General features: G+C 46.8%; 1 protein-coding gene across 1 annotated transcript in view; it reads right to left on the minus strand.

The window, feature by feature from the left end:
• Positions 1-25,000, minus strand: part of LOC139762798 (uncharacterized) — a 199,554-nt gene that overhangs the window by 75,536 nt on the left and 99,018 nt on the right. The window contains exon 3 of the mRNA XM_071687953.1: positions 20,464-20,686. Coding sequence (XP_071544054.1) covers positions 20,464-20,686 — 223 coding nt within the window. The remainder of the gene's footprint in view (positions 1-20,463; positions 20,687-25,000) is intronic.

The following is a 25,000-nucleotide window of genomic DNA, read 5'->3' on the forward strand; positions in this document are numbered from 1 at the left end:
CCCCTGGGCTCACAAATACCTCCACTGGGTTCACAAATATCTCTCCCCAGGGCTCACAAATGCCCCCCTGGGCTCACAAATACCTCCCCTGGGCTCACAAATACCTCCCCAGGGCTCACAAATACCTCCCCTGGGCTCACAAATACCTCCCCTGGGCTCACACATACCTCCCCTGGGCTCACAAATACCTCCCCTGGGCTCACAAATGCCCCCCTGGGCTCACAAATACCTCCCCTGGGCTCACACATACCTCCCCAGGGCTCACAAATACCTCCCCTGGGCTCACAAATACCTCCCCTGGGTTCACAAATACCTCCCCAGGGCTCACAAATACTTCCCAGGGCTCACAAATGCCTCCCCTGGGCTCACAAATACCTCCCCTGGGCTCACAAATACCTCCCCTGGGCTCACAAATACCTCCCCTGGGTTCACAAATACCTCCCCAGGGCTCACACATACCTCCCCTGGGCTCACAAATACCTCCCCAGGGCTCACAAATACCTCCCCTGGGCTCACAAATACCTCCCCAGGGCTCACAAATACCTCCCCTGGGCTCACAAATACCTCCACAGGGCTCACAAATACCTCCCCTGGGCTCACAAATACCTCCCCTGGGCTCACAAATACCTCCCCAGGGCTCACAAATACCTCCCCTGGGCTCACAAATACCTCCCCAGGGCTCACACATACCTCCCCTGGGCTCACAAATACCTCCCCTGGGCTCACAAATACCTCCCCAGGGCTCACAAATACCTCCCCTGGGCTCACAAATACCTCCCCAGGGCTCACAAATACCTCCCCTGGGCTCACAAATACCTCCCCAGGGCTCACAAATACCTCCCCTGGGCTCACAAATACCTCCCCAGGGCTCACAAATACCTCCCCAGGGCTCACAAATATATGAATAAATAAATACGATCGAACACACGTGTGAATGTGCGTGCGTGTCTCTCTCTCTCTCTCTCTCTCTCTCTCTCTCTCTCTCTCTCTCTCTCTCTCTCTCTCTCCAGACTTGTGGTTGTGCCTGAGGGGCAGCGTGTGTGCGCTCGACCTGGCGACTGCCAGCGCTGAGCAAGTCTTCGAAAAACAGAGGTGAGGGGTGAGGGGTTGAGGGGTGATGGGTGAGGGGGTGAGGGGGTGAGGGGTGATGGGTGATGGGTGAGGGGTGATGGGTGAGGGGTGAGGGAGGGGCAGGAACCACTGTGATGGGTGAGAGGTGATGGGTGAGGGGTGGGTGAGGGAGGGGCAAGAACCACTTTCCCCCCCAGTTGACCAAGGAAGAGGAGGAGGACACGAGAGGAGGAAGGGGAGTAGTTCGAGGAAGAGAGGAGGAGGAGGAGGAGGAGGAGGAGGAGGAGGAGGAAGGACGTAAATACAGCGGGCAGTAAATGGTCGAGGGAGATAAGTAGAATGGAAGAAACAAGTGAATACAGACGGATTTTATTTCTCTTCCTTTTTTATTTTTCTCCCTCGTTACGATAGAGGTGAGAATGTAAAGGCCCTTGGCTCCCGGCCCAGCCTTACGTACAGGTACGTAATCACAGAGAGAGAGAGAGAGAGAGAGAGAGAGAGAGAGAGAGAGAGAGAGAGAGAGAGAGAGAGAGAGAGAGAGAGAGAGTCGAGAACAACATGACGAACGTGAGGTATGAATGATGTGTGTGTGTGTGTGTGTCTCTCTCTCTCTCTCGGGGCCCAAGGGGCCCGACAGAGGAGGAGGGAGGAGGGGCCCGCCTCTCTTCACGGGTCACGGGTCCATCCTACGTGGCGGCGATCTGACGGTGTGGATCACACACGTCTTCCCTCCGCGTGTCTACCAACGAGAGCAATCCTCACGCCGGTTCTACCCTGAGTTCACTTCACCACCCCCACACTTCAGGCACGAATCCAAGCTGTGGCGGATCCTCAGCTCGACGCTACCTGAAGTTTTGCCCCAGACACTTGTAATCCATGTTCTAAACTTCAGCCTGAAGTTATGCTGATAAAGAACCTCTGACCCCCATCCTATAATTCACCTGCTTAAAAATAGCCATTTCTGTTCACCTTCCCCTGGAAACTTGTACACTAGTTACCTAGTGTGAGGCTGGAGGGTCACTGTTTAAACCTACCTTCCCTCCTTCCTTCCCCCTCCAACTCACTCACACTCATACAAGGGCCACATACCCTCCTCCACAGCATGAGGAACATGGGCCACATACCCTCCTCCACAGCATGAGGAACATGGGCCACATACCTTCCTCCACAGCATGAGGTACATGGGCCACATACCCTCCTCCACAGCATGAGGAACATGGGCCACATACCTTCCTCCACAGCATGAGGAACATGGGCCACATACCCTCCTCCACAGCATGAGGAACATGGGCCACATACCTTCCTCCACAGCATGAGGAACATGGGCCACATACCTTCCTCCACAGCATGAGGTACATGGGCCACATACCCTCCTCCACAGCATGAGGGACATGGGCCACATACCTTCCTCCACAGCATGAGGCACATACCTCCACAGCATGACATGGGCCACATACCTTCCTCCACAGCATGAGGAACATGGGCCACATACCTTCCTCCACAGCATGAGGAACATGGGCCACATACCCTCCTCCACAGCATGAGGAACATGGGCCACATACCTTCCTCCACAGCATGAGTAACATGGGCCACATACCCTCCTCCACAGCATGAGGGACATGGGCCACATACCCTCCTCCACAGCATGAGGAACATGGGCCACATACCTTCCTCCACAGCATGAGGAACATGGGCCACATACCCTCCTCCACAGCATGAGGTACATGGGCCACATACCCTCCTCCACAGCATGAGGAACATGGGCCACATACCCTCCTCCACAGCATGAGGTACAAGGGCCACATACCCTCCTCCACAGCATGAGGAACATGGGCCACATACCTTCCTCCACAGCATGAGTAACATGGGCCACATACCCTCCTCCACAGCATGAAGAACATGGGCCACATACCCTCCTCCACAGCATGAGGAACATGGGCCACATACCTTCCTCCACAGCATGAGGGACATGGGCCACATACCTTCCTCCACAGCATGAGGTACAAGGGCCACATACCTTCCTCCACAGCATGAGGTACAAGGGCCACATACCTTCCTCCACAGCATGAGGAACATGGGCCACATACCCTCCTCCACAGCATGAGGAACATGGGCCACATACCCTCCTCCACAGCATGAGGAACATGGGCCACATACCTTCCTCCACAGCATGAGGGACATGGGCCACATACCTTCCTCCACAGCATGAGGTACAAGGGCCACATACCTTCCTCCACAGCATGAGGTACAAGGGCCACATACCTTCCTCCACAGCATGAGTAACATGGGCCACATACCTTCCTCCACAGCATGAGGTACATGGGCCACATACCTTCCTCCACAGCATGAGGAACATGGGCCACATACCTTCCTCCACAGCATGAGGTACAAGGGCCACATACCTTCCTCCACAGCATGAGGAACATGGGCCACATACCTTCCTCCACAGCATGAGGAACATGGGCCACATACCCTCCTCCACAGCATGAGGTACAAGGGCCACATACCTTCCTCCACAGCATGAGGAACATGGGCCACATACCACGACGCCCTTAAGGGCTGCGCAGTGGGTCATCAGACCAACTGGGGCGTCGGGTGTACACGGGTTCGATTCGTAATAACGTTAGTATTAACGGGGACTATTACGTGGTGTTGGTGGAACTCATAATTCACAGAGGATCAAAAGGTGATTTATCTCACACTGTTATTAATTTTCCCTCTGCAATTTTTCGTGTGTGTGTGTGTGTGTGTGTGTGTGTGTGTGTGTGTGTGTGTGTGTGTGTGTGTGTGTGTGTGCGTGCGCGCTTCTCAAGCCCCTTACGTCTTTGCAATAACAATGGCAAGCATGAACGTGTGTTTGGACAGATGACCTCTTCTCTCTCTCTCTCTCTCTCTCTCTCTCTCTCTCTCTCTCTCTCTCTCTCTCTCTCTCTCTCTCTCTACCTCTCCGTTCAGCACAAACAGGGAATCACCAACAGGTAATTACACACACACACACACACACACACACACACACACACACACACACACACACACACACATACACAGAGCAGGGGACACATACCAGGGTAAAGTCAATTACCCAACCTTAAATTTTTCACCAGAAATTGAAAAGCAACGACAATAACAGACTTGTTTACCTTGGCTGATGGAAAATTTAGTGAACCAACATGGAGGGAGGTGGAGGCACACAAACTACCCCCTCATTTAAGATCATATATATATATATATATATATATATATATATATATATATATATATATATATATATATATATATATATATATATATATTGGAAAGGATCACAATTTTGCGCGTGATCAAGATATTCCTATGAGTCCACGGGGAAAATGGAACACGATAAGTTCCCAAGTGCACTTTCGTGTCATAATCACATCTTCAGGGTAGACACAGGAGGGAAATATAGCAGTCAGTTGATATACATCGAAGAGACGAAGCTAGGACGCCATTTGGTAAACATGCGATTGTCCAAGGCAACTGTCTGTCTTGGACAATCGCATGTTTACCAAATGGCGTCCTAGCTTCGTCTCTTTGTTGTATTTCAAGTGACTGTTTTGACTGCTATATTTCTCTCTTGTGTCTCAACTGATGATGTGATTAGTACACGAAAGTGCACTTGGGAACTTATCGTGTTTCATTTTCCCCCGTGGACTCATAGGAATGTCTTGATCACGCGCAAGATTGTGATTCTTTCCAATATATATATACACCTCTTTCTCCTTCTTCCCTCGACCAGCTAAACCTGAGGGAATTCTCTTCTTCATCATCTTGTCTCTAAATCATCTTCATATACCAACATGCCTCTCTCGGGAGCCGGGTCTACAAACACCCAAGGATCCCTGACTAATTTCTATCTTTCTCTCATTTCTAAATCTTTTTCGTACGGAATCCTGACTAATTTCTATCTTTCTCTCATTTCTAATTTCTATCTTTTTCTCATTTCTAAATCTGTTTCCTACGGAACACGGACTAATTTCTATCTTTTTCTCATTTTTAAATCTGTTTCCTACTGAACCCTGACTAATTTCTATCTTTTTCTCGTTTCTAAATCTTTTTCCTACGGAACACGGACTAATTTCTATCTTTTTCTCATTTCTAAATCTTTTTCCTACGAAACCCTGACTAATTTCTATCTTTCTCTCATTTCTTTTTCCTACGAAACCCTGACTAATTTCTATCTTTTTCTCATTTCTAAATCTTTTTCCTCCAGAACCCTAATTTCTATCTTTCTCTCATTTCTAAATCTTTTCCCTACAGAACCCTGACTAATTTCTATCTTTCTCTCATTTCTAAATCTTTTTCCTACAGAACCCTGACTAATTTCTATCTTTCTCTCATTTCTACATCTTTTCCCTACAGAACCCTGACTAATTTCCATCTTTTTCTCATTTCTAAATCTGTTTCCACTGGAACTCTGACTAACTTCCACCTTTTTCTCTTTTTTCTAATCTTATGTTTTTATCTCTCACTCGAGATGGCCTTGATTGGGGTATGTTTTGCCTCTGCCACGCTCGTCAACCTAATCCAATCTGTAACTGTATGTGGGAGACGTGCACCAGGTTCCCTACATGGGATTCCTAATCACCACTTGCACAAGTGCTTCTTTTGGCGTACTCGCACGCCAAATCACCACTTGCACAAGTGCTTCTTTTGGCGTACTCGCACGCCAAATCACCACTTGCACAAGTGCTTCTTTTGGCGTACTCGCACGCCAAATCACCACTTGCACAAGTGCTTCTTTTGGCGTACTCGCACGCCAAATCACCACTTGCACAAGTGCTTCTTTTGGCGTACTCGCACGCCAAATCACCACTTGCACAAGTGCTTCTTTTGGCGTATTCGTACGCCAAATCACCACTTGCACAAGTGCTTCTTTTGGCGTATTCGTACGCCAAATCACCACTTGCACAAGTGCTTCTTTTGGCGTATTCGTACGCCAAATCACCACTTGCACAAGTGCTTCTTTTGGCGTATTTGTACGCCCAATCACCACTTGCACAAGTGCCTCTTTTGGCGTATTCGTACACCAAATCACCACCTGCACTAGTGCTTCTTTCGGCGTATTCATAACAAGTCGTAAATGTGTTTTTTTTTCTTAAATATTATGAAAAATTGTTGTCAAAATATTTTCTTCGCAAATTTCCGGGTATTTTCATAAATACCTTTTGTTTTCCTTTGTCTACTTTCCTCAGAAAACGTCAGGGCTGGCTACCTCCAAACGAATTTGCGACGCCGGCCATTAAGGTCAATGGTCGTAATTACGTCGTTAACATGAATCACGTACAATAAAAACAATCACGTTATACAAATATACTTATCATCACTACAGTGCATATCATCAGCCACTTATCATCACTACAGTGCATATCATCAGCCACTTATCATCACTACAGTGCATATCATCAGCCACTTATCATCACTACAGTGCACATCATCAGCCACTTATCATCACTACAGTGCACATCATCAGCCACTTATCATCACTACAGTGCATATCATCAGCCACTTATCATCACTACAGTGCATATCATCAGCCACTTATCATCACTACAGTGCATATCATCAGCCACTTATCATCACTACAGTGCATATCATCAGCCACTTATCATCACTACAGTGCATATCATCAGCCACTTATCATCACTACAGTGCACATCATCAGCCACTTATCATCACTACAGTGCATATCATCAGCCACCGTGTTATACACGATGTATAACTGTTACAACGAGTGTGGACATACCTAATTCACGTTACACACGCTATGCATTATCAACAACCACTGTGTGGATATCATTCATCGCGTTATGCACCACGTACGAATCGCCAACTTCAAAAATAAATCTAATCTAGACCAACAGAGCCATTCATTTGTTCATTCATTTGTGGACAGTAAACTAACTACAACCCCCCTCCCCCCCCCCCGCCTCCCCACACCACAAATACATTACCTCTCCCATCACAACATTCAATCCCGACGTGTAATGTTGTTTCACAACATTGTGGAACGTAAGGATAATAAACACTGTCTAAATATGGTCCAATGTTTCCGGATGACGATGCAACAATCACATTCCAGTATAGCTATCTATCTGTCTATGTATCCATATATATATATATATATATATATATATATATATATATATATATATATATATATATATATATATATATATATATCTTCGATGTATATCAACTGACTGTTATATTTCTCTCTTGTGTCTCCCCTGATGATGTGATTATTACACGAAAGTGCACTTGGGAACTTTTGGTGTTTCATTTTCCCCGTGGACTCATAGGAATATATATATATATATATATATATATATATATATATATATATATATATATATATATATATATATATATATACCATAGGTCCAAGCGAAAGTTATTTATCTGTACGAGCAAATCGTTATTGTGGAGTTACAAATTCAATGATTGTCAATTAAAAACGTAATGTACTGCCGGGACGAACAGCTAAATGCGTTCACGCAGTCATTCATTCATTTTTAATTCGTAAGCTTTATGCTGTGACGCATCTCTCTCTCTCTCTCTCTCACTCTCTCTCTCTCTCTCTCTCTCTCTCTCTCACACACACACACACACACACATCCCAGGTATTAATGCACACAAAAAAATGTGGTAGTAACATTACACATATGTATACACATGCATGCGTGGGCGGGCAGTCGGTCGGTCCCTAAACCAGCCCAGGTGTTCGTCCTCCCCTCGGGGCTGTGGTCGACAATTGTACGCTTAGCTTAAGCTGGAGAGAGAGAGAGAGAGAGAGAGAGAGAGGGAGAGAGAGAGAGAGAGAGTTTCTCTTTAATTCCACTATTGCTGTATGGCACTCAAGCCCCCTTTTTCTAGCAGCCAGCTCCCACAGGAGCAAGGAGCCAACTCCATCCATACATATACCCCGCCCGCCTCCTCTACACTGAGGGGGTGTCCTCTCTCTCTCTCTCTCTCTCTCTCTCTCTCTCTCTCTCTCTCTGGGGGGGCGGGGGCTCCTCTCCCTCCTCCTCGACCATTCCAGGTAGCAGAGGCTATTTTCGGCTGGGGGGGAGGGGGGGGAGGGAAGGGAAGGAGAGGAGAGGAGTGGATGGAGGAGGAGGAGGAGGAGGAGGAGACAGACGACCTGAGTAATGGATTGTCTTCAGGGGGTGGAAGGGAAACACCCTAATTCCACCGTCAGGACTGTGCCAGGCCCCGAGGGAGGGAGAATGTTATATGGCTATCACAGTATGTGTGGAGGAGGAGGCCAGCCAGCCCCTGGCCCGGCCACGCCGCGCCCCGCTCGGACACCCAAGTTCGAACGCGAGCACCGTGTCAACCTTCAGTACCCCACACACGTGTCCGTACCTGAACACGGGAACGCCATCTTCATGTCTACATTTCTTATATATATATATATATATATATATATATATATATATATATATATATAGCAAACACCTGATCCACACATCCTCTACCACTTCTGAAACCGCACTGCTCTTCCCCAATCTGATGCTCTGTACATGCCTTCACCCTCTCAATCAATACCCTCCCATATAATTTACCAGGAATACTCAACAAACTTATACCTCTGTAATTTGAGCACTCACTCTTATCCCCTTTGCCTTTGTACAATGGCACTATGTACGCATTCCGCCAATCCTCAGGCACCTCACCATGAGTCATACATACATTAAATAACCTTACCAACCAGTCAACAATACAGTCACCCCCCTTTTTAATAAGAATGTATGTGAGAAATACTTAGAAAAGCAAATGGATTTGTATGTAGCATTTATGGATCTGGAGAAGGCATATGATAGAGTTGATAGAGATGCTCTGTGGAAGGTATTAAGAATATATGGTGTGGGAGGAAAGTTGTTAGAAGCAGTGAAAAGTTTTTATCGAGGATGTAAGGCATGTGTACGTGTAGGAAGAGAGGAAAGTGATTGGTTCTCAGTGAATGTAGGTTTGCGGCAGGGGTGTGTGATGTCTCCATGGTTGTTTAATTTGTTTATGGATGGGGTTGTTAGGGAGGTAAATGCAAGAGTCCTGGAAAGAGGGGCAAGTATGAAGTCTGTTGGGGATGAGAGAGCTTGGGAAGTGAGTCAGTTGTTGTTCGCTGATGATACAGCGCTGGTGGCTGATTCATGTGAGAAACTGCAGAAGCTGGTGACTGAGTTTGGTAAAGTGTGTGGAAGAAGAAAGTTAAGAGTAAATGTGAATAAGAGCAAGGTTATTAGGTACAGTAGGGGTGAGGGTCAAGTCAATTGGGAGGTGAGTTTGAATGGAGAAAAACTGGAGGAAGTGAAGTGTTTTAGATATCTGGGAGTGGATCTGTCAGCGGATGGAACCATGGAAGCGGAAGTGGATCATAGGGTGGGGGAGGGGGCGAAAATTTTGGGAGCCTTGAAAAATGTGTGGAAGTCGAGAACATTATCTCGGAAAGCAAAAATGGGTATGTTTGAAGGAATAGTGGTTCCAACAATGTTGTATGGTTGCGAGGCGTGGGCTATGGATAGAGATGTGCGCAGGAGGATGGATGTGCTGGAAATGAGATGTTTGAGGACAATGTGTGGTGTGAGGTGGTTTGATCGAGTAAGTAACGTAAGGGTAAGAGAGATGTGTGGAAATAAAAAGAGCGTGGTTGAGAGAGCAGAAGAGGGTGTTTTGAAATGGTTTGGGCACATGGAGAGAATGAGTGAGGAAAGATTGACCAAGAGGATATATGTGTCGGAGGTGGAGGGAACGAGGAGAAGAGGGAGACCAAATTGGAGGTGGAAAGATGGAGTGAAAAAGATTTTGTGTGATCGGGGCCTGAACATGCAGGAGGGTGAAAGGAGGGCAAGGAATAGAGTGAATTGGAGCGATGTGGTATACAGGGGTTGACGTGCTGTCAGTGGATTGAATCAAGGCATGTGAAGCGTCTAGGGTAAACCATGGAAGGCTGTGTAGGTATGTATATTTGCGTGTGTGGACGTATGTACATGTGTATGGGGGGGGGGGGGGGGGGGGGGGGGGGCCATTTCTTTCGTCTGTTTCCTTGCGCTACCTCGCAAACGCGGGAGACAGCGACAAAGTATGAAAAAAAAAAAAAAAAAAAAAATATATATATAGATATATATATATATATACGTACAATGTATATCGCCTGATGATGTGATTATTACACGAAAGTGCACTTGGGAACTTATCGCGTTTCATTTCCCAGTGGACTAATAGGAATATATATATATATATATATATATATATATATATATATATATATATATATATATATATATATATATATATATATTCGACGGAAAGGAGTACACAAGTGAGGCTACATCAGTGCTACGCATTGTAGCACAATCCATTAAAGGCCCTAAGACCACCGTTAAACCAGTCTTAGGAACTGTACAAAATCAAACAACAAATCAAATCAAAAAACCCACATTAGTGTGAACTCTGGTGTGTTTACGTCGGCCTGAGTTGAAGATGAGGAAGCATGAGAGTAAGATGAGGAAGCAAGAAAGTTAAGATGAGGAGACAAGAAAGTTAAGATGAGGAATTATGAGAGTTAAGATGAGGAAGCAAGAAAGTTAAGATGAGGAAGCAAGAAAGTTAAGATGAGGAAGCAAGAAAGTTAAGATGAGGAAGCAAGAAAGTTAAGATGAGGAAGTATGAGAGTTAAGATGAGGAAGTATGAGAGTTAAGATGAGGAATTATGAGAGTTAAGATGAGGAAGTATGAGAGTTTTGAGTGTCGCCCGTCTGCCTCAACCCACCCCACAAACATTACTGTAATAAATGATACACTAATGACTATCTCTCGTGACAAATTACATTTTCTCAGTTCTCATGATGGATGGGGGCCGTGGAAAGTGTGGGTCATATGTACGTTCCCTCGCCCCCGAGCTCAGCCAGGAAACGTGCAAGCTATGAACGTAGTCCACACATGGGGGATTATAATTCGTCTAAACTCTGGGTGTTACCGAGCCCTGCCTGTAAAAAGGTGAGGCAGCGAGTGAGAAGTCGCCTCTGGCATTGCAGTGGCATGGCACTGGTATTGCAGTAATATCAAAGGAGGGGAGGAAGGCCAAACCAGCGCTCTTAATCTTTCTTACCCGTATTCTAAGACACAGAAATAACATTCTACCTTAAACATGGGATCTTTATATGTATAGCAATAACATGTTAAGAGGTGGAAAAGCAGGGGCATTGGAAGGATGAAGCGAAAGATGCTATGAGCGAAAGGGGGCCTGAACATGCAGGAGGGTGTGAGGCCTGAACGGGATAGAACAAACTGGACCCACGTGTTGTGCAACGGGGTGGGCAGCACGTGCTGTCAATGGGTTGAACCAAGGCATGGGAAGGCCTGTGGGGCTTGGATGTGGAATGAGGGCTCTGGTTTCTGTGCATCATACATGACAGCTAGATAGTGGATGTGAGCTGATGAGTTCAGTCTTCGTCAGTTCCTGGCGCTACTTCTGGAATGACAAACTAGTGTATATATATATATATATATATATATATATTATCAGGAAGAGAAGTCAAATACGTCCGTCTCACATAAGATAATCAATATAACCAGACCTCTCTTCTTCTAATGTAATTAGTGAACGTACTTATAATATGGTATTGCTGCTGTAACAATTACACTTGAATAAGACACAAATGAAGAATATAATATCCAGAGTTAACCCCAAAAACATCAGAAACAGAACCATTCAAGTAGGAACACCAAAACCGCAACACATTTTCTTTTCTTCTTCTTTTCTTTTGAGGAACAGCTTGTCTTCATGACCCGTCCAGCCGGGAAATGAATGAATAAAAAACCAGTTCACCTTACTTCATGATCACTACAGAGAGAGAGAGAGAGAGAGAGAGAGAGAGAGAGAGAGAGAGAGAGAGAGAGAACACCCCCTCCACTCCACTCCACCCGACCCCACCACCCACCCCACACCTTTCGTCCACCCATTTCCTCATTACCAGCCACTCACGACGCGCCGGTCTCCCCAACCCCCGACACCTCTACCCCACCCCACACACCTCTCCCCCACCCCATACACCCACCCCCGCCCGTAATATCGAAACCCGTCGTCCTCGTCCCCTGCCCCACCCCCCTCCCTCCACACACACACACACACACACACACACACACACGTCCTCGTCCCCCTACCCCTCCCTCCTACACACACACACACACACACACACACACACACGTCCTCGTCCTCCTACCCCTCCCTCCTACACACACACACACACACACACACACACACACACACACACACACACACGTCCTCGTCCCCCTACCCCACCCCCCTCCACACACACACACACACACACACACACACACACCACCACCAGCAGCAGCACCCGATCCTCCGCTCCGTTCAGTAGCTGGGAATATTGTGAAGGCAACGTGGCGGCTGCCCGTCAATATCGACCGACGTGCGGGGGGGGAAAAAAAGAATGCAAAGAAAAAAAAAAACCAGCGAAACCCGGTGAAAAGTCGACCGGAGAAAAGAAAATATAGTTTGGGTGTGTTTTACCGGGAAATGAAAAACACAAGGAGGAGGGGGAGGAGGAGGGGGGTAGGGGAGGGGAGGGGAGAGGTAGAGTGGGAGGGGGTGCTCCAGCCCCCCTCCTCCCCCCTTCCCCCCCTCTTTCCGTCAGTCGCCTTCTGCGACGCTTCAGGGAATACGTGAGAAATGGGGTCGACCCGTGGACAAGGGCGAGGGGTGGGGTGAGGTGAGGTGAAGTTTCACTGTATTGTATAAGACACACACACACACACACACACACACACACACACACACACACACACACAGTAAGGGATTCAGGCCGTCGCTATAAAGGGTATCAAATCGACTATAGGCTGTGGTATAGGACTATAGGCTATGGTATAGGACTATAGGTTTGGTATAGGACTATATGCTGTGGTGTAGGACTATAAGTTATGGTATAAGACTATAGGCTATGGTATAGGAGTATAGACTATGGTATAGGAGTGTCATATATGGGAGGGATATAACGAGTCGGGAGCGGTGACCAGGTTATAACTGACCAACCACAACCCAGTTTCTTTTTTTTATGTTAGCTGAGATGGCACGGGCGGGCAACTGAGGCCCTAATGAAGGCCATCCCCATTAACGCTATATATATATATATATATATATATATATATTCCTATAAGTCCACTGGAAAAATGATACACGATAAGTTCCCAAGTGCATTTTCTTGTAATAATCACATCGCATCATATATATACCTCGCAAACGCGGGAGACAGCGACAAAGTATAATAAAAAAATAAAAAAAAAAAAAATATATATATATATATATATATATATATATATATATATATATATCCTAGCCTGAGCCAGGTACCAATTGTATCGACCAACCCTTGGGGATGAATGATAAACAGCTGGATTGACTGTGGGCCGACTGCCGCAACCAAGACTCGAACCTATGCCATGGTCGGACCCCTGGCCCAGCGTCGCGGTCAGGAACGCTGACCGCGACTACACCACACGGGAAGTCCATCTACACCTGTATCACAAACGTTTGTAAATCAGTCTGGGGGGAGGGGGGAAGAGGAGTGAGGGAGGGGGGGAAAGGGGAGGAAGAGGAGTGAGGGAGGGGGGAAACGGGAGGAAGAGGAGTGAGGGAGGGGGGGAAGGGGAGGAAGAGGAGTGAGGGAGTGAGGGAGGGGGGAAAGGGGAGGAAGAGGAGTGAGGGAGTGAGTGAGGGAGGAGGGAAAGGGGAGGAAGGAATACAGCATAAAACACAATGTGGAGTTTTGGGGGTTGAATGCGATGCGCGCGCGCGCGCACGACGGCGGGGGTTGGGTGGTGGAGGGGTGGAAGAAGGAATGCGTGAGGTGGGTTCACAAGTGACGGGTTCATCAGCGAACGCCAGAGAATCGGTGGCTGATAATTTGCACCATTTGATTTTTTTTTTCTTTCCTCTTTTTTTTTGGCAGTGTTAGCTGAGACGACACTGGAAAGTGAACGCCCTAATCAAGGCCAACTCATTAGCGCTCTCTCTCTCTCTCTCTCTCTCTCTCTCTCTCTCTCTCTCTCTCTCTCTCTCATTATATATATATATATATATATATATATATATATATATATATATATATATATATATATATATCAAATAATACCCTTCAACAATTAGGATTCGAACCCTGCACCATTTGTGTGGTAGCTGGGCACACTAACCACAAATATATGCCACGGGGTTCGAATCCTTGTTGTTGTAGTTGCCAAATCCAAAGGGGAGGATGAACACCCACCTGGATGATCTACAAGCCGACTACCCCCCCCCCCCCCCAAAGAACCCAAGATTCGAACCGAGGCCGCGGTGGTGGTGGTGGTGGGGTTCGAACCCGTGCATATGCGCCAGAGGTGCACCACTTTTGCTCACGGCGACAGACGCAGGACCAGGCTGGCTGTGTGTGCGTGTCCTCCCCCACCACACCACCACCACTACTGGCGTCTTGGCCTGGTCCAACATATTTCATGTGAGGGGGGAAATTTGACCGGCGGGCTGGGAGGCAATCCAAGTGTGTGCTCCTCATTGCCCGCTCTCGTAATACCGGGCCAGACATGCAAACACCGGCCTCCCCCCCGACGCTCTGACATCATCTGGACCTTATGGAAATGGAAAAACACACCCCGCTACACCAACTGCAGTGTCATGTACACCCTCTCTTGGTTCGGTATACTAAATGTAGTATCATCACCCACCACGGATCCTCTCCACATCATCCACCACGGGTCCTCTCCACATCATCCTCAACCACGGGTCCTCTCCACATCATCCACCACGGGTCCTCTCCACATCATCCACATCATCATCACTACAGGTCCTCTCCACATCATCCACAATATCATCATCCACTACGGGTTCTCTCCACATCATCCATAATATCATCATCCACCACGGGTCCTCTCCACGTCATCCTCAACCACGGGTCCTCTCCACATCACCCACAACGGGTCCTCTCCACATCATCCACAATATCCTCATCCACCACGGGTCCTCTCCACATCATCCTCCACCACGGGTCCTCTCCACATCATCATCATCATCCACCACGGGTCCTCTCCACATCATCATCATCCACCACGGGTCCTCTCCACATCATCATCATCCACCACGGGCCCTCTCCACATCATCATCCACCACGGGTCCTCTCCACATCATCCTCCACCACGGGTCCTCTCCACATCATCATCATCATCCACCACGGGCCCTCTCCACTCCTACCACAACCCAAGAGGCGTAAGCCGAGGTGTGTCATCTACACCCTTCATCTGGTGGAGTGGCGAGTGTGTGTGTTCCCATCTCGCTAACGCCGATTCGATTCCCGGTTCGTAACGCCGGGGCGCACAACACCGTCTCATGCTGGAATGGCCCGTTCCATTCCCCCTGGCCCAACACACCCGCCCGCCCGCGTATGCTGGAAAGCAACACTTTGTAGTGATCCATTCCATGCTGGGGGTCCGGCATTGTGTTCTGGCCTAGAATACTTCACTCTCATACTGTTGACTAACGCGGGAGCTTCTGGTCCCGTTTATCTATCAGTAAGGGGGGGGGGGTTAAGGTTATCTATCAGTGTGTGGGGTAAGTTTATCTATCAGTGTGGGGGCTAAGGTTACGGTTATCTATCAGTGTGGGAAGGGATAAGGTTACGGTTATCTATCAGTGGTGGGGGCTAAGGTTACGGTTATCTATCAGTGTGGGGGGCTAAGGTACGGTTATCTATCAGTGTGGGAGGGGTAAGGTTACGGTTCTATCAGTGTGTGGGGGCTAAGGTTACGGTTATCTATCAGTGTGGGGGGGGCTAAGGTTACGGTTATCTATCAGTGTGGGAGGGGATAAGGTTACGGTTATCTATCAGTGTGGGGGGGCTAAGGTTACGGTTATCTATCAGTGTGGGAGGGGATAAGGTTACGGTTATCTATCAGTGTGGGGGGGTAAGGTTACGGTTATCTATCAGTGTGGGAGGGGATAAGGTTACGGTTATCTATCAGTGTGGGGGGTAAGGTTACGGTTATCTATCAGTGTGGGAGAGGGTAAGGTTACGGTTATCTATCAGTGTGGGAGGGGGTAAGGTTACGGTTATCTATCAGTGTGGGAGGGGGTAAGGTTACGGTTATCTATCAGTGTGGGAGGGGGTAAGGTTACGGTTATCTATCAGTGTGGGAGGGGGTAAGGTTACGGTTATCTATCAGTGTGGGGGGTAAGGTTACGGTTATCTATCAGTGTGGGAGGGGGTAAGGTTACGGTTATCTATCAGTGTGGGAGAGGGTAAGGTTACGGTTATCTATCAGTGTGGGGGGTAAGGTTACGGTTATCTATCAGTGTGGGAGAGGGTAAGGTTACGGTTATCTATCAGTGTGGGAGGGGATAAGGTTACGGTTATCTATCAGTGTGGGAGAGGGTAAGGTTACGGTTATCTATCAGTGTGGGAGAGGGTAAGGTTACGGTTATCTATCAGTGGGGTGCGGGGTTAAGGTTCTGATTATCTATCGGGGTTCTCTATCTATCAGTGAAGTATGAGGTCAAGGTACCGTTTATCTATCATTAAACTCCATCATCACTGACTTTTAAGTGTACCGTACCGTCATGCTGAAGGGTCGTACCGTCGCAGTCAAGGGTCGTACCGTCATGCTGAAGGGTCGTACCGTCGCAGTCAAGGGTCGTACCGTCATGCTGAAGGGTCGTACCGTCGCAGTCAAGGGTCGTACCGTCATGCTGAAGGGTCGTACCGTCGCAGTCAAGGGTCGCACCGTCGCAGTCAAGGGTCGCACCGTCGCAGTCAAGGGTCGTACCGTCGCAGTCAAGGGTCGTACCGTCGCAGTCAAGGGTCGTACCGTCATGCTGAAGGGTCGTACCGTCGTACTGATGGGTCGTACCGTCGCAGTCAAGGGTCGTACCGTCGCAGTCATGGGTCGTACCGTCATGCTGAAGGGTCGTGCCGTCGCAGTCAAGGGTCGCACCGTCGCAGTCAAGGGTCGTACCGTCGCACAAATGGGTCGTACCGTCGCAGTCAAGGGTCGCACCGTCGCAGTCAAGGGTCGTACCGTCGTAGTCAAGGGTCGCACCGTACCGTCGTAGCTAAGGCATCGTACCATCAACACCTCTGCGTCAAACCTCAACTGCCAGCAAACGTGTCCTCCCCAACCCCTCACAACCCCGACCTCTCCCAACCCCTCACAACCCCGACCTCTCCCAACCCCTCACAACCCCGACCTCTCCCAACCCCTCACAACCCCGACCTCTCCCAACCCCTCACAACCCCGACCTCTCCCAACCCCTCACAACCCCGACCTCTCCCAACCCCTCACAACCCCGACCTCTCCCAACCCCTCACAACCCCGACCTCTCCCAACCCCTCACAACCCCGACCTCTCCCAACCCCTCACAACCCCGACCTCTCCCAACCCCTCACAACCCCGACCTCTCACAACCCCTCACAACCCCGACCTCTCCCAACCCCTCACAACCCCGACCTCTCCCAACCCCTCACAACCCCGACCTCTCCCAACCCCTCACAACCCCGACCCCTCCCAACCCCTCACAACCCCGACCCCTCCCAACCCCTCACAACCCCGACCTCTCCCAACCCCTCACAACCCCGACCTCTCCCAACCCCTCACAACCCCGACCTCTCCCAACCCCTCACAACCCCGACCTCTCGCAACAACAACCTCAAAAGGTATGTACGTCCGGTAGGTCTACTCACACGTCGAACACCCCATATGGGAGCGAGAGGGGAGGTTCCCACTTTCTACCCTGCAGAACGCCGGTTAAACCCCCGAGCGATTTTCTACCCAGATATATATATATATATATATATATATATATATATATATATATATATATATATATATATATATATATATATATATATATTATCCCTGGGGATAGGGGAGAAAGAATACTTCCCACGTATTCCCTGCGTGTCGTAGAAGGCGACTAAAAGGGGAGGGAGCGGGGGGTATGGAAATCCTCCCCTCTCGTTTTTCTTTGTTATTTCTCCAAAAGAAGGAACAGAGAAGGGGGCCAGGTGAGGATATTCCCTCAGAGGCTCAGTCCTCTGTTCTTAACGCTACCTTGCTAACGCGAGAAATGGCGAATAGTTTGAAAGAAATATATATATATATATATATATATATATATATATATATATATATATATATATATATATATATATATATATATATATATATATCACTATAATTATCCGAAATCGAAGCTTTATTGTCCGGTTAACCGGCCCCGATATCCGGTAGCAACTGATTGGAATACGAATTACATATGCTGAAGTGCAGGGACAACGTACAACTCAAAAGGCTTAATAGTGTGTGTGTGTGTGTGTGTGTGTGTGTGTGTGTGTGTGCGTGCGTGCGTGCGTGCGTGTGTGTGTGTGTGTGTGTGTGTGTACATGAGACAGACAGACAGACAGGCACACGCACACGAGACAGACAGACATAGGTGACTTGTATGTACCTGCCATCCTCCACGTGCATTTCGTCCTTATTAGTGCCGGAGCAACATAGTGCTCTAAATACTTCCTGTTTACGGTCAACCATTAAAAAAAATGTTACACGATCGCTCATCAACGCCCCCTACCTTCTATTTCAGCAAGGGACATCCTAAGCTCTTAATACCACATCATGTTAATGGAGCTTTTAAACTCATGGGCAAAGATAATGACACACCATTTTCCTATTCTATTTTACAATATATATATATATATATATATATATATATATATATATATATATATATATATATATATATATATATATAAATATATATATATATATAAATATATATATATATATAAATATATATATATATATAAATATATATATATATATAAATATATATATATATATATAAATATATATATATATATTTTTTTTTTTTTTTTTTTTATACTTTGTCGCTGTCTCCCGCGTTTGCGAGGTAGCGCAAGGAAACAGACGAAAGAAATGGCCCAACCCCCCCCATACACATGTACATACACACGTCCACACACGCAAATATACATACCTACACAGCTTTCCATGGTTTACCCCAGACGCTTCACATGCCTTGATTCAATCCACTGACAGCACGTCAACCCCTGTATACCACATCGCTCCAATTCACTCTATTCCTTGCCCTCCTTTCACCCTCCTGCATGTTCAGGCCCCGATCACACAAAATCCTTTTCACTCCATCTTTCCACCTCCAATTTGGTCTCCCTCTTCTCCTCGTTCCCTCCACCTCCGACACATATATCCTCTTGGTCAATCTTTCCTCACTCATTCTCTCCATGTGCCCAAACCACTTCAAAACACCCTCTTCTGCTCTCTCAACCACGCTCTTTTTATTTCCACACATCTCTCTTACCCTTACGTTACTTACTCGATCAAACCACCTCACACCACACATTGTCCTCAAACATCTCATTTCCAGCACATCCATCCTCCTACGCACAACTCTATCCATAGCCCACGCCTCGCAACCATACAACATTGTTGGAACTACTATTCCTTCAAACATACCCATTTTTGCTTTCCGGGATAATGTTCTCGACTTCCACACATTTTTCAAGGCTCCCAAAATTTTCGCCCCCTCCCCCACCCTATGATCCACTTCCGCTTCCATGGTTCCATCCGCTGACAGATCCACTCCCAGATATCTAAAACACTTCACTTCCTCCAGCCTCTCACCATTCAAACTCACCTCCCAATTGACTTGACCCTCAACCCTACTGTACCTATATATATATATATATATATATATATATATATATATATATATATATATATATAAATATATATATATATATATATATATATATATATATATATATATATATATATATATATATATATATATATATATATATATATTGGAAAGGATCACAATTTTGCGCGTGATCAAGATATTCCTATGAGTCCACGGGGAAAATGAAACACGAAAAGTTCCCAAGCGCACTTTCGTGCAATTATCACATCATCAGGGGAGACACAAGAGAGAAATATAACAGTCAGTTGATATACATCGAAGACTGCTATATTTCTCTCTTGTGTCTCCCCTGATGATGTGATTATTACACGAAAGTGCACTTGGGGACTTATCGTGTTTCATTTTCCCCCCGTGGACTCATAGGAATATCTTGATCACGCACAAAATTGTGATCCTTTCCAATATATATATATACATATATATATATATATATATATATATATATATATATATATATATATATATATATATATATATATATATATATATATATATATATATATATATATATGGATGGTAAGGCACATATATATAGACGGATTAAGAACCAGCGAGCGAGTACCTACCTGAAGGTGACGCAGTCGGGGAGGTGGCCCGGAGGGAGCCACCAGGATGCTCGCACCACGGAGGCCCCGGCGGTGGAGAAGGCCACGGCGGAGGAGCCACACGAGACCGACATCTCCGAGGCCCCTGGCTGCAGGGAACCTACCCCCTGGCCTACCTCGTCCACCACACCTAGCAGCAGGAGGAGGAGGAGGCCGTCGTCCGACTCGGGCGCCAACACCTCCACTGGAAAGAGGGAGGGAGACCAGAGCGATTACTTCAAGATGTCCGGGGAAACAAAGTTCAGGGAGTTTCGGGCTGCCTTAATGAGATTCACAAAAATACAAAAAAAAATGGCTTTAATATGGGGGAGGGGGTATTCATTACGGCCGTATTTCAAACAGCAGGTGGTGGAAAAGGGGAGGAGAAAAAAAGGCCCTTAGATCATAGTGCTTAACATTGTATGATATGGTCATAATGACAGAGCCTTCCTCAAACACAAAGTATTTTTATGCTGGCTTTTGGACAGACGAAGACTGAGAGACAGAGAGAGACAAAGACAAAGAGTGACTGACATGCAGAGTGAATGTGCGAGACAGTGAGACTAGAGAGATAAAAAGAGGTGGAGGAGTGGACGATGAGATAAATTATGAATGCACGAACGGGATGAAAAGACACAGAAAATGGTAATATATTTAAGTAATGAGCGTCCTTAACAAGAGGCAGAGAAATGTCTGTATGATGGTGGACTACAATGAGGGAAAAAAGACACCACAGATTATTCTATACTGAGAGAAAGAGTTCACATAATAGATATTAAAAACCAGAAGTAATTGTCTTTGGCCCTCATGGCTAATGTAATCTATGAGGTCTATGTAATCTATATGGCTTATGTAATCTACAAGGCTTATGTAACCCACAAGGCTTATGTAATCTACAAGTTTTATGTCATCTATCTTCAAACTGTAACCAAACAGAGACGAGGATCTCTACTTCAAAGCTGCTCTCTTCGAACTTTCCCGGTCAACCCACACTGGCTACATGCCTTCTTGGAAACCCATTCTAAACCTAACCAAAATATAGTCTGAGGGGAGGAAATGTTTCTTTAACAGTCTCCACAAGAAGAACATGTACATTTCCCATTCTCTATCAAGAAACCTTTCAATGCAACTTGGTTCCGGTTAACCCAAGTCTTTGGCCTAGTAACATACACACACACACACACACACACACACACACAGAAGTAATAAGTCTTGTTCAAAGCTTCTGGAAACCCAATGACCTTTCAATATGTGGAAAACTGCCATGGGGTCAGTGAGTGACCTGGCCTGAACTTTCTGAGCCCACGAATAATTTACCACCTTCACCTTATCAAATCTTCAACGAAAAGGACCGGTGACGGATCTACAAAGTCATGGAACAATTTCATTAATCAAAACAGTTCAAAATATCTTCCATTTGCCATAATATGTACGTACAGAGTCGAAAAAAAAACTGTATAATCCTTAAAGTGACACAGTTCAACAAAATATTCATGAAATAGAAAAAATAATCATTTGTACAAAGACGATTCTTCTTAGCATCTCTGACCAAGCTTGAACGTCACACAATTTTATGGATCTTTCCTTGAAGGGAAAGTCATAATACCTTAAACATGTGTGATACACAAGTACAGGGATGATAATAGTGATGATGCAATTATAGTGATGATCATGGTGATCATGCAATCATAGAGATGATAATAAAGATGATGCAATTATAGGGATGATAATAAAGATGCAATTATAGTGATGATAACAGTGATGATGCAATCATAGGGATGATAATAAAGATGATGCAATTATAGTGATGATAATGGTGATGATGCAATCATAGGGATGATAATAAAGATGATGCAATTATAGTGATGATAATGGTGATGATGCAATCATAGGGATGATAATAAAGATGATGCAATTATAGTGATGATAATGGTGATGATGCAATCATAGGGATAATAATAAAGATGATGCAATTATAGTGATGATAACAGTGATGATGCAATCATAGGGATGATAATAAAGATGATGCAATTACAGGGAAAGATGTATCTTTCACCTAAAATAAAGTCTAAACAATTCACAATTATTTGTCGTTACTTATTCCATTCTGTGGGAGAAGTCATCCCAGGACACTATGATGCACCATCTTCACTATTTTACTGGAGCTCATGAAGAACACATATGTACATACATGATTACACTGACGAGGCAAACAAGAAATAATATCTGGTAGCCAAACTCCTTTTCAAAGCTATTCTTGAAAACTTTCATTCGTCGAATTTTGAAGGGTCGCTGAGCTTGGCAAACTTTACAACTGTAATTCTTAAGGTCCCCCTGACGTAAGGACCCCCTGACGTAAGGACCCCCTGACGTAAGGTCCCCCTGACGTAAGGTCCCCCTGACGTAAGGACCCCCTGACGTAAGGACCCCCTGACGTAAGGACCCCCTGACGTAAGGTCCCCCTGACGTAAGGACCCCCTGACGTAAGGACCCCCTGACGTAAAGTCCCCCCTGACGTAAGGTCCCCCTGACGTAAAGTCCCCCTGACGTAAGGACCCCCTGACGTAAAGTCCCCCTGACGTAAAGTCCCCTGACGTAAGGACCCCCTGACGTAAGGTCCCCCTGACGTAAAGTCCCCCTGGCGTAAGGACCCCTGACGTAAAGTCCCCCTGACGTAAGGACAACTGAGGTAAAGTCCCCCTGACGTAAAGTCCCCTTGACGTAAAGGACCCCCGGACGTAAGGCCCCCTGACGTAAAGCCCCCCTGACGTAAGGTCCCCCTGACGTAAAGTCCCCCCCTGACGTAAGGACCCCTGACGTAAAGTCCCCCTGACGTAAAGTCCCCCTGACGTAAAGTCCCCCTGACGTAAGGCCCCCCTGACGTAAAGCCCCCCTGACGTAAGGACCCCCTGACGTAAGGCCCCCCCCTAACGTAAAGTCATCCTGACGTAAGGTCCCCTAACGTAAAGTCCCCCTGACGTAACGACCCCCTAGACGTAAAGTCCCCCCTGACGTAAGTCCCCCCTGACATAAAGTCCCCCTGACGTAAGGTCCCCTGACGTAAAGTCCCCCTGACGTAAGGCCCCCCTGACGTAAAGCCCCCCTTACGTAAGGTCCCCCTGATGTAAAGTCCCCCATGACGTAAGGGCCCCCTTACAAAGTCCCCCTGACGTAAGGACCCCCTGAAGTAAGACCCCCCTAACGTAAAGTCATCCTGACGTAAGGTCCCCTAACGTAAAGTCCCCCTGACGTAACGACCCCCTAGACGTAAAGTCCCCCTGACGCAAGGCCCCCCTGACGTAAAGTCCCCCTGACGTACTGGGCGGAGTGATCTTCCCCACAGCACGCAACGTTAACACCAGTCCTCAAGTCGTAACCTGAAGGCTTTAACCGGAGGCAAAATGGTTAAAACACTCCACCATTCATTCCCCCAGACAAACCCAGACCATTTAGAATGCGACCTCGTCTTCAGAAGGCACGGAGGCTGGCACAGGAAATTACAACTGGAACTGCGAAGGTGATGACATGTGACGTAAAGAGATCACGACTGCGAGGGTGATGACATGTGACGTAAAGAGATCACGACTGCGAAGGTGATGACATGTGACGTAAAGAGATCACGACTGCGAAGGTGATGACATGTGACGTAAAGAGATCACGACTGCGAAGGTGATGACATGTGACGTAAAGAGATCACGACTGCGAAGGTGATGACATGTGACGTACAGAGATCACGACTCACACAACACCACGTTACAACACTGGCGTATGTATTCATATCTTTAATATACATTTACAACATTGGCGTATATCTTTTTGAATATACATAACCTCACTACTCTCGCGCCCTCACAAACGCTCACTCACTCACACACACACTCACAATATGTCGCTCACATTCAAGGGTAAAATCCCCCATGGGACGAAAAACACATTTAAAACAAAATGGATACGAATAAATGGCGAAGTTTCATTCATTCGGGGGTAAATTACCGTGCCCCCAAAACCCCACCACGAACAGCAGTGAGTGACCCGTTCAAGCTATTTGGAAGGAGGGGGGCGCACACACAGGGGCTGTGGCGCTCTGGCGACCCCATAGCGAGAACGCTGGAAAGGTGGGGAGGGAGGGAGGAAGGATTTTACATGGTGGGGAGGGAGGAGGGATTTACATCCCCCCAGCATAACATAATAGCCATACAGGAACGGCTCCCTCCACACAAAGGGGGCTAAAGTTCACGGTTTTTATACCCTTCGTGTTCGCAATCTCGCCAGGATTATTCGTAAGAGCTGAATGGCAACACATCCGGGTAACAGGAACAAACTCAAAGGGTAATACTACTTTAATGTATATATATTTATCTTATCATACTTGGTCGCTGTCTCCCGCGTTAGCGAGGTAGCGCAAGGAAATAGACGAAAGAATGGCCCAACCCACCCACATACATATGTATATACATACACGTCCACACACGCAAGTATACATACCTATACATCTCAACGTATACATATATATATACAC

This window comes from Panulirus ornatus, chromosome 44, assembly GCF_036320965.1.
Source record: "Panulirus ornatus isolate Po-2019 chromosome 44, ASM3632096v1, whole genome shotgun sequence".
Classification (NCBI taxonomy): Eukaryota; Metazoa; Arthropoda; class Malacostraca; order Decapoda; family Palinuridae; genus Panulirus; species Panulirus ornatus.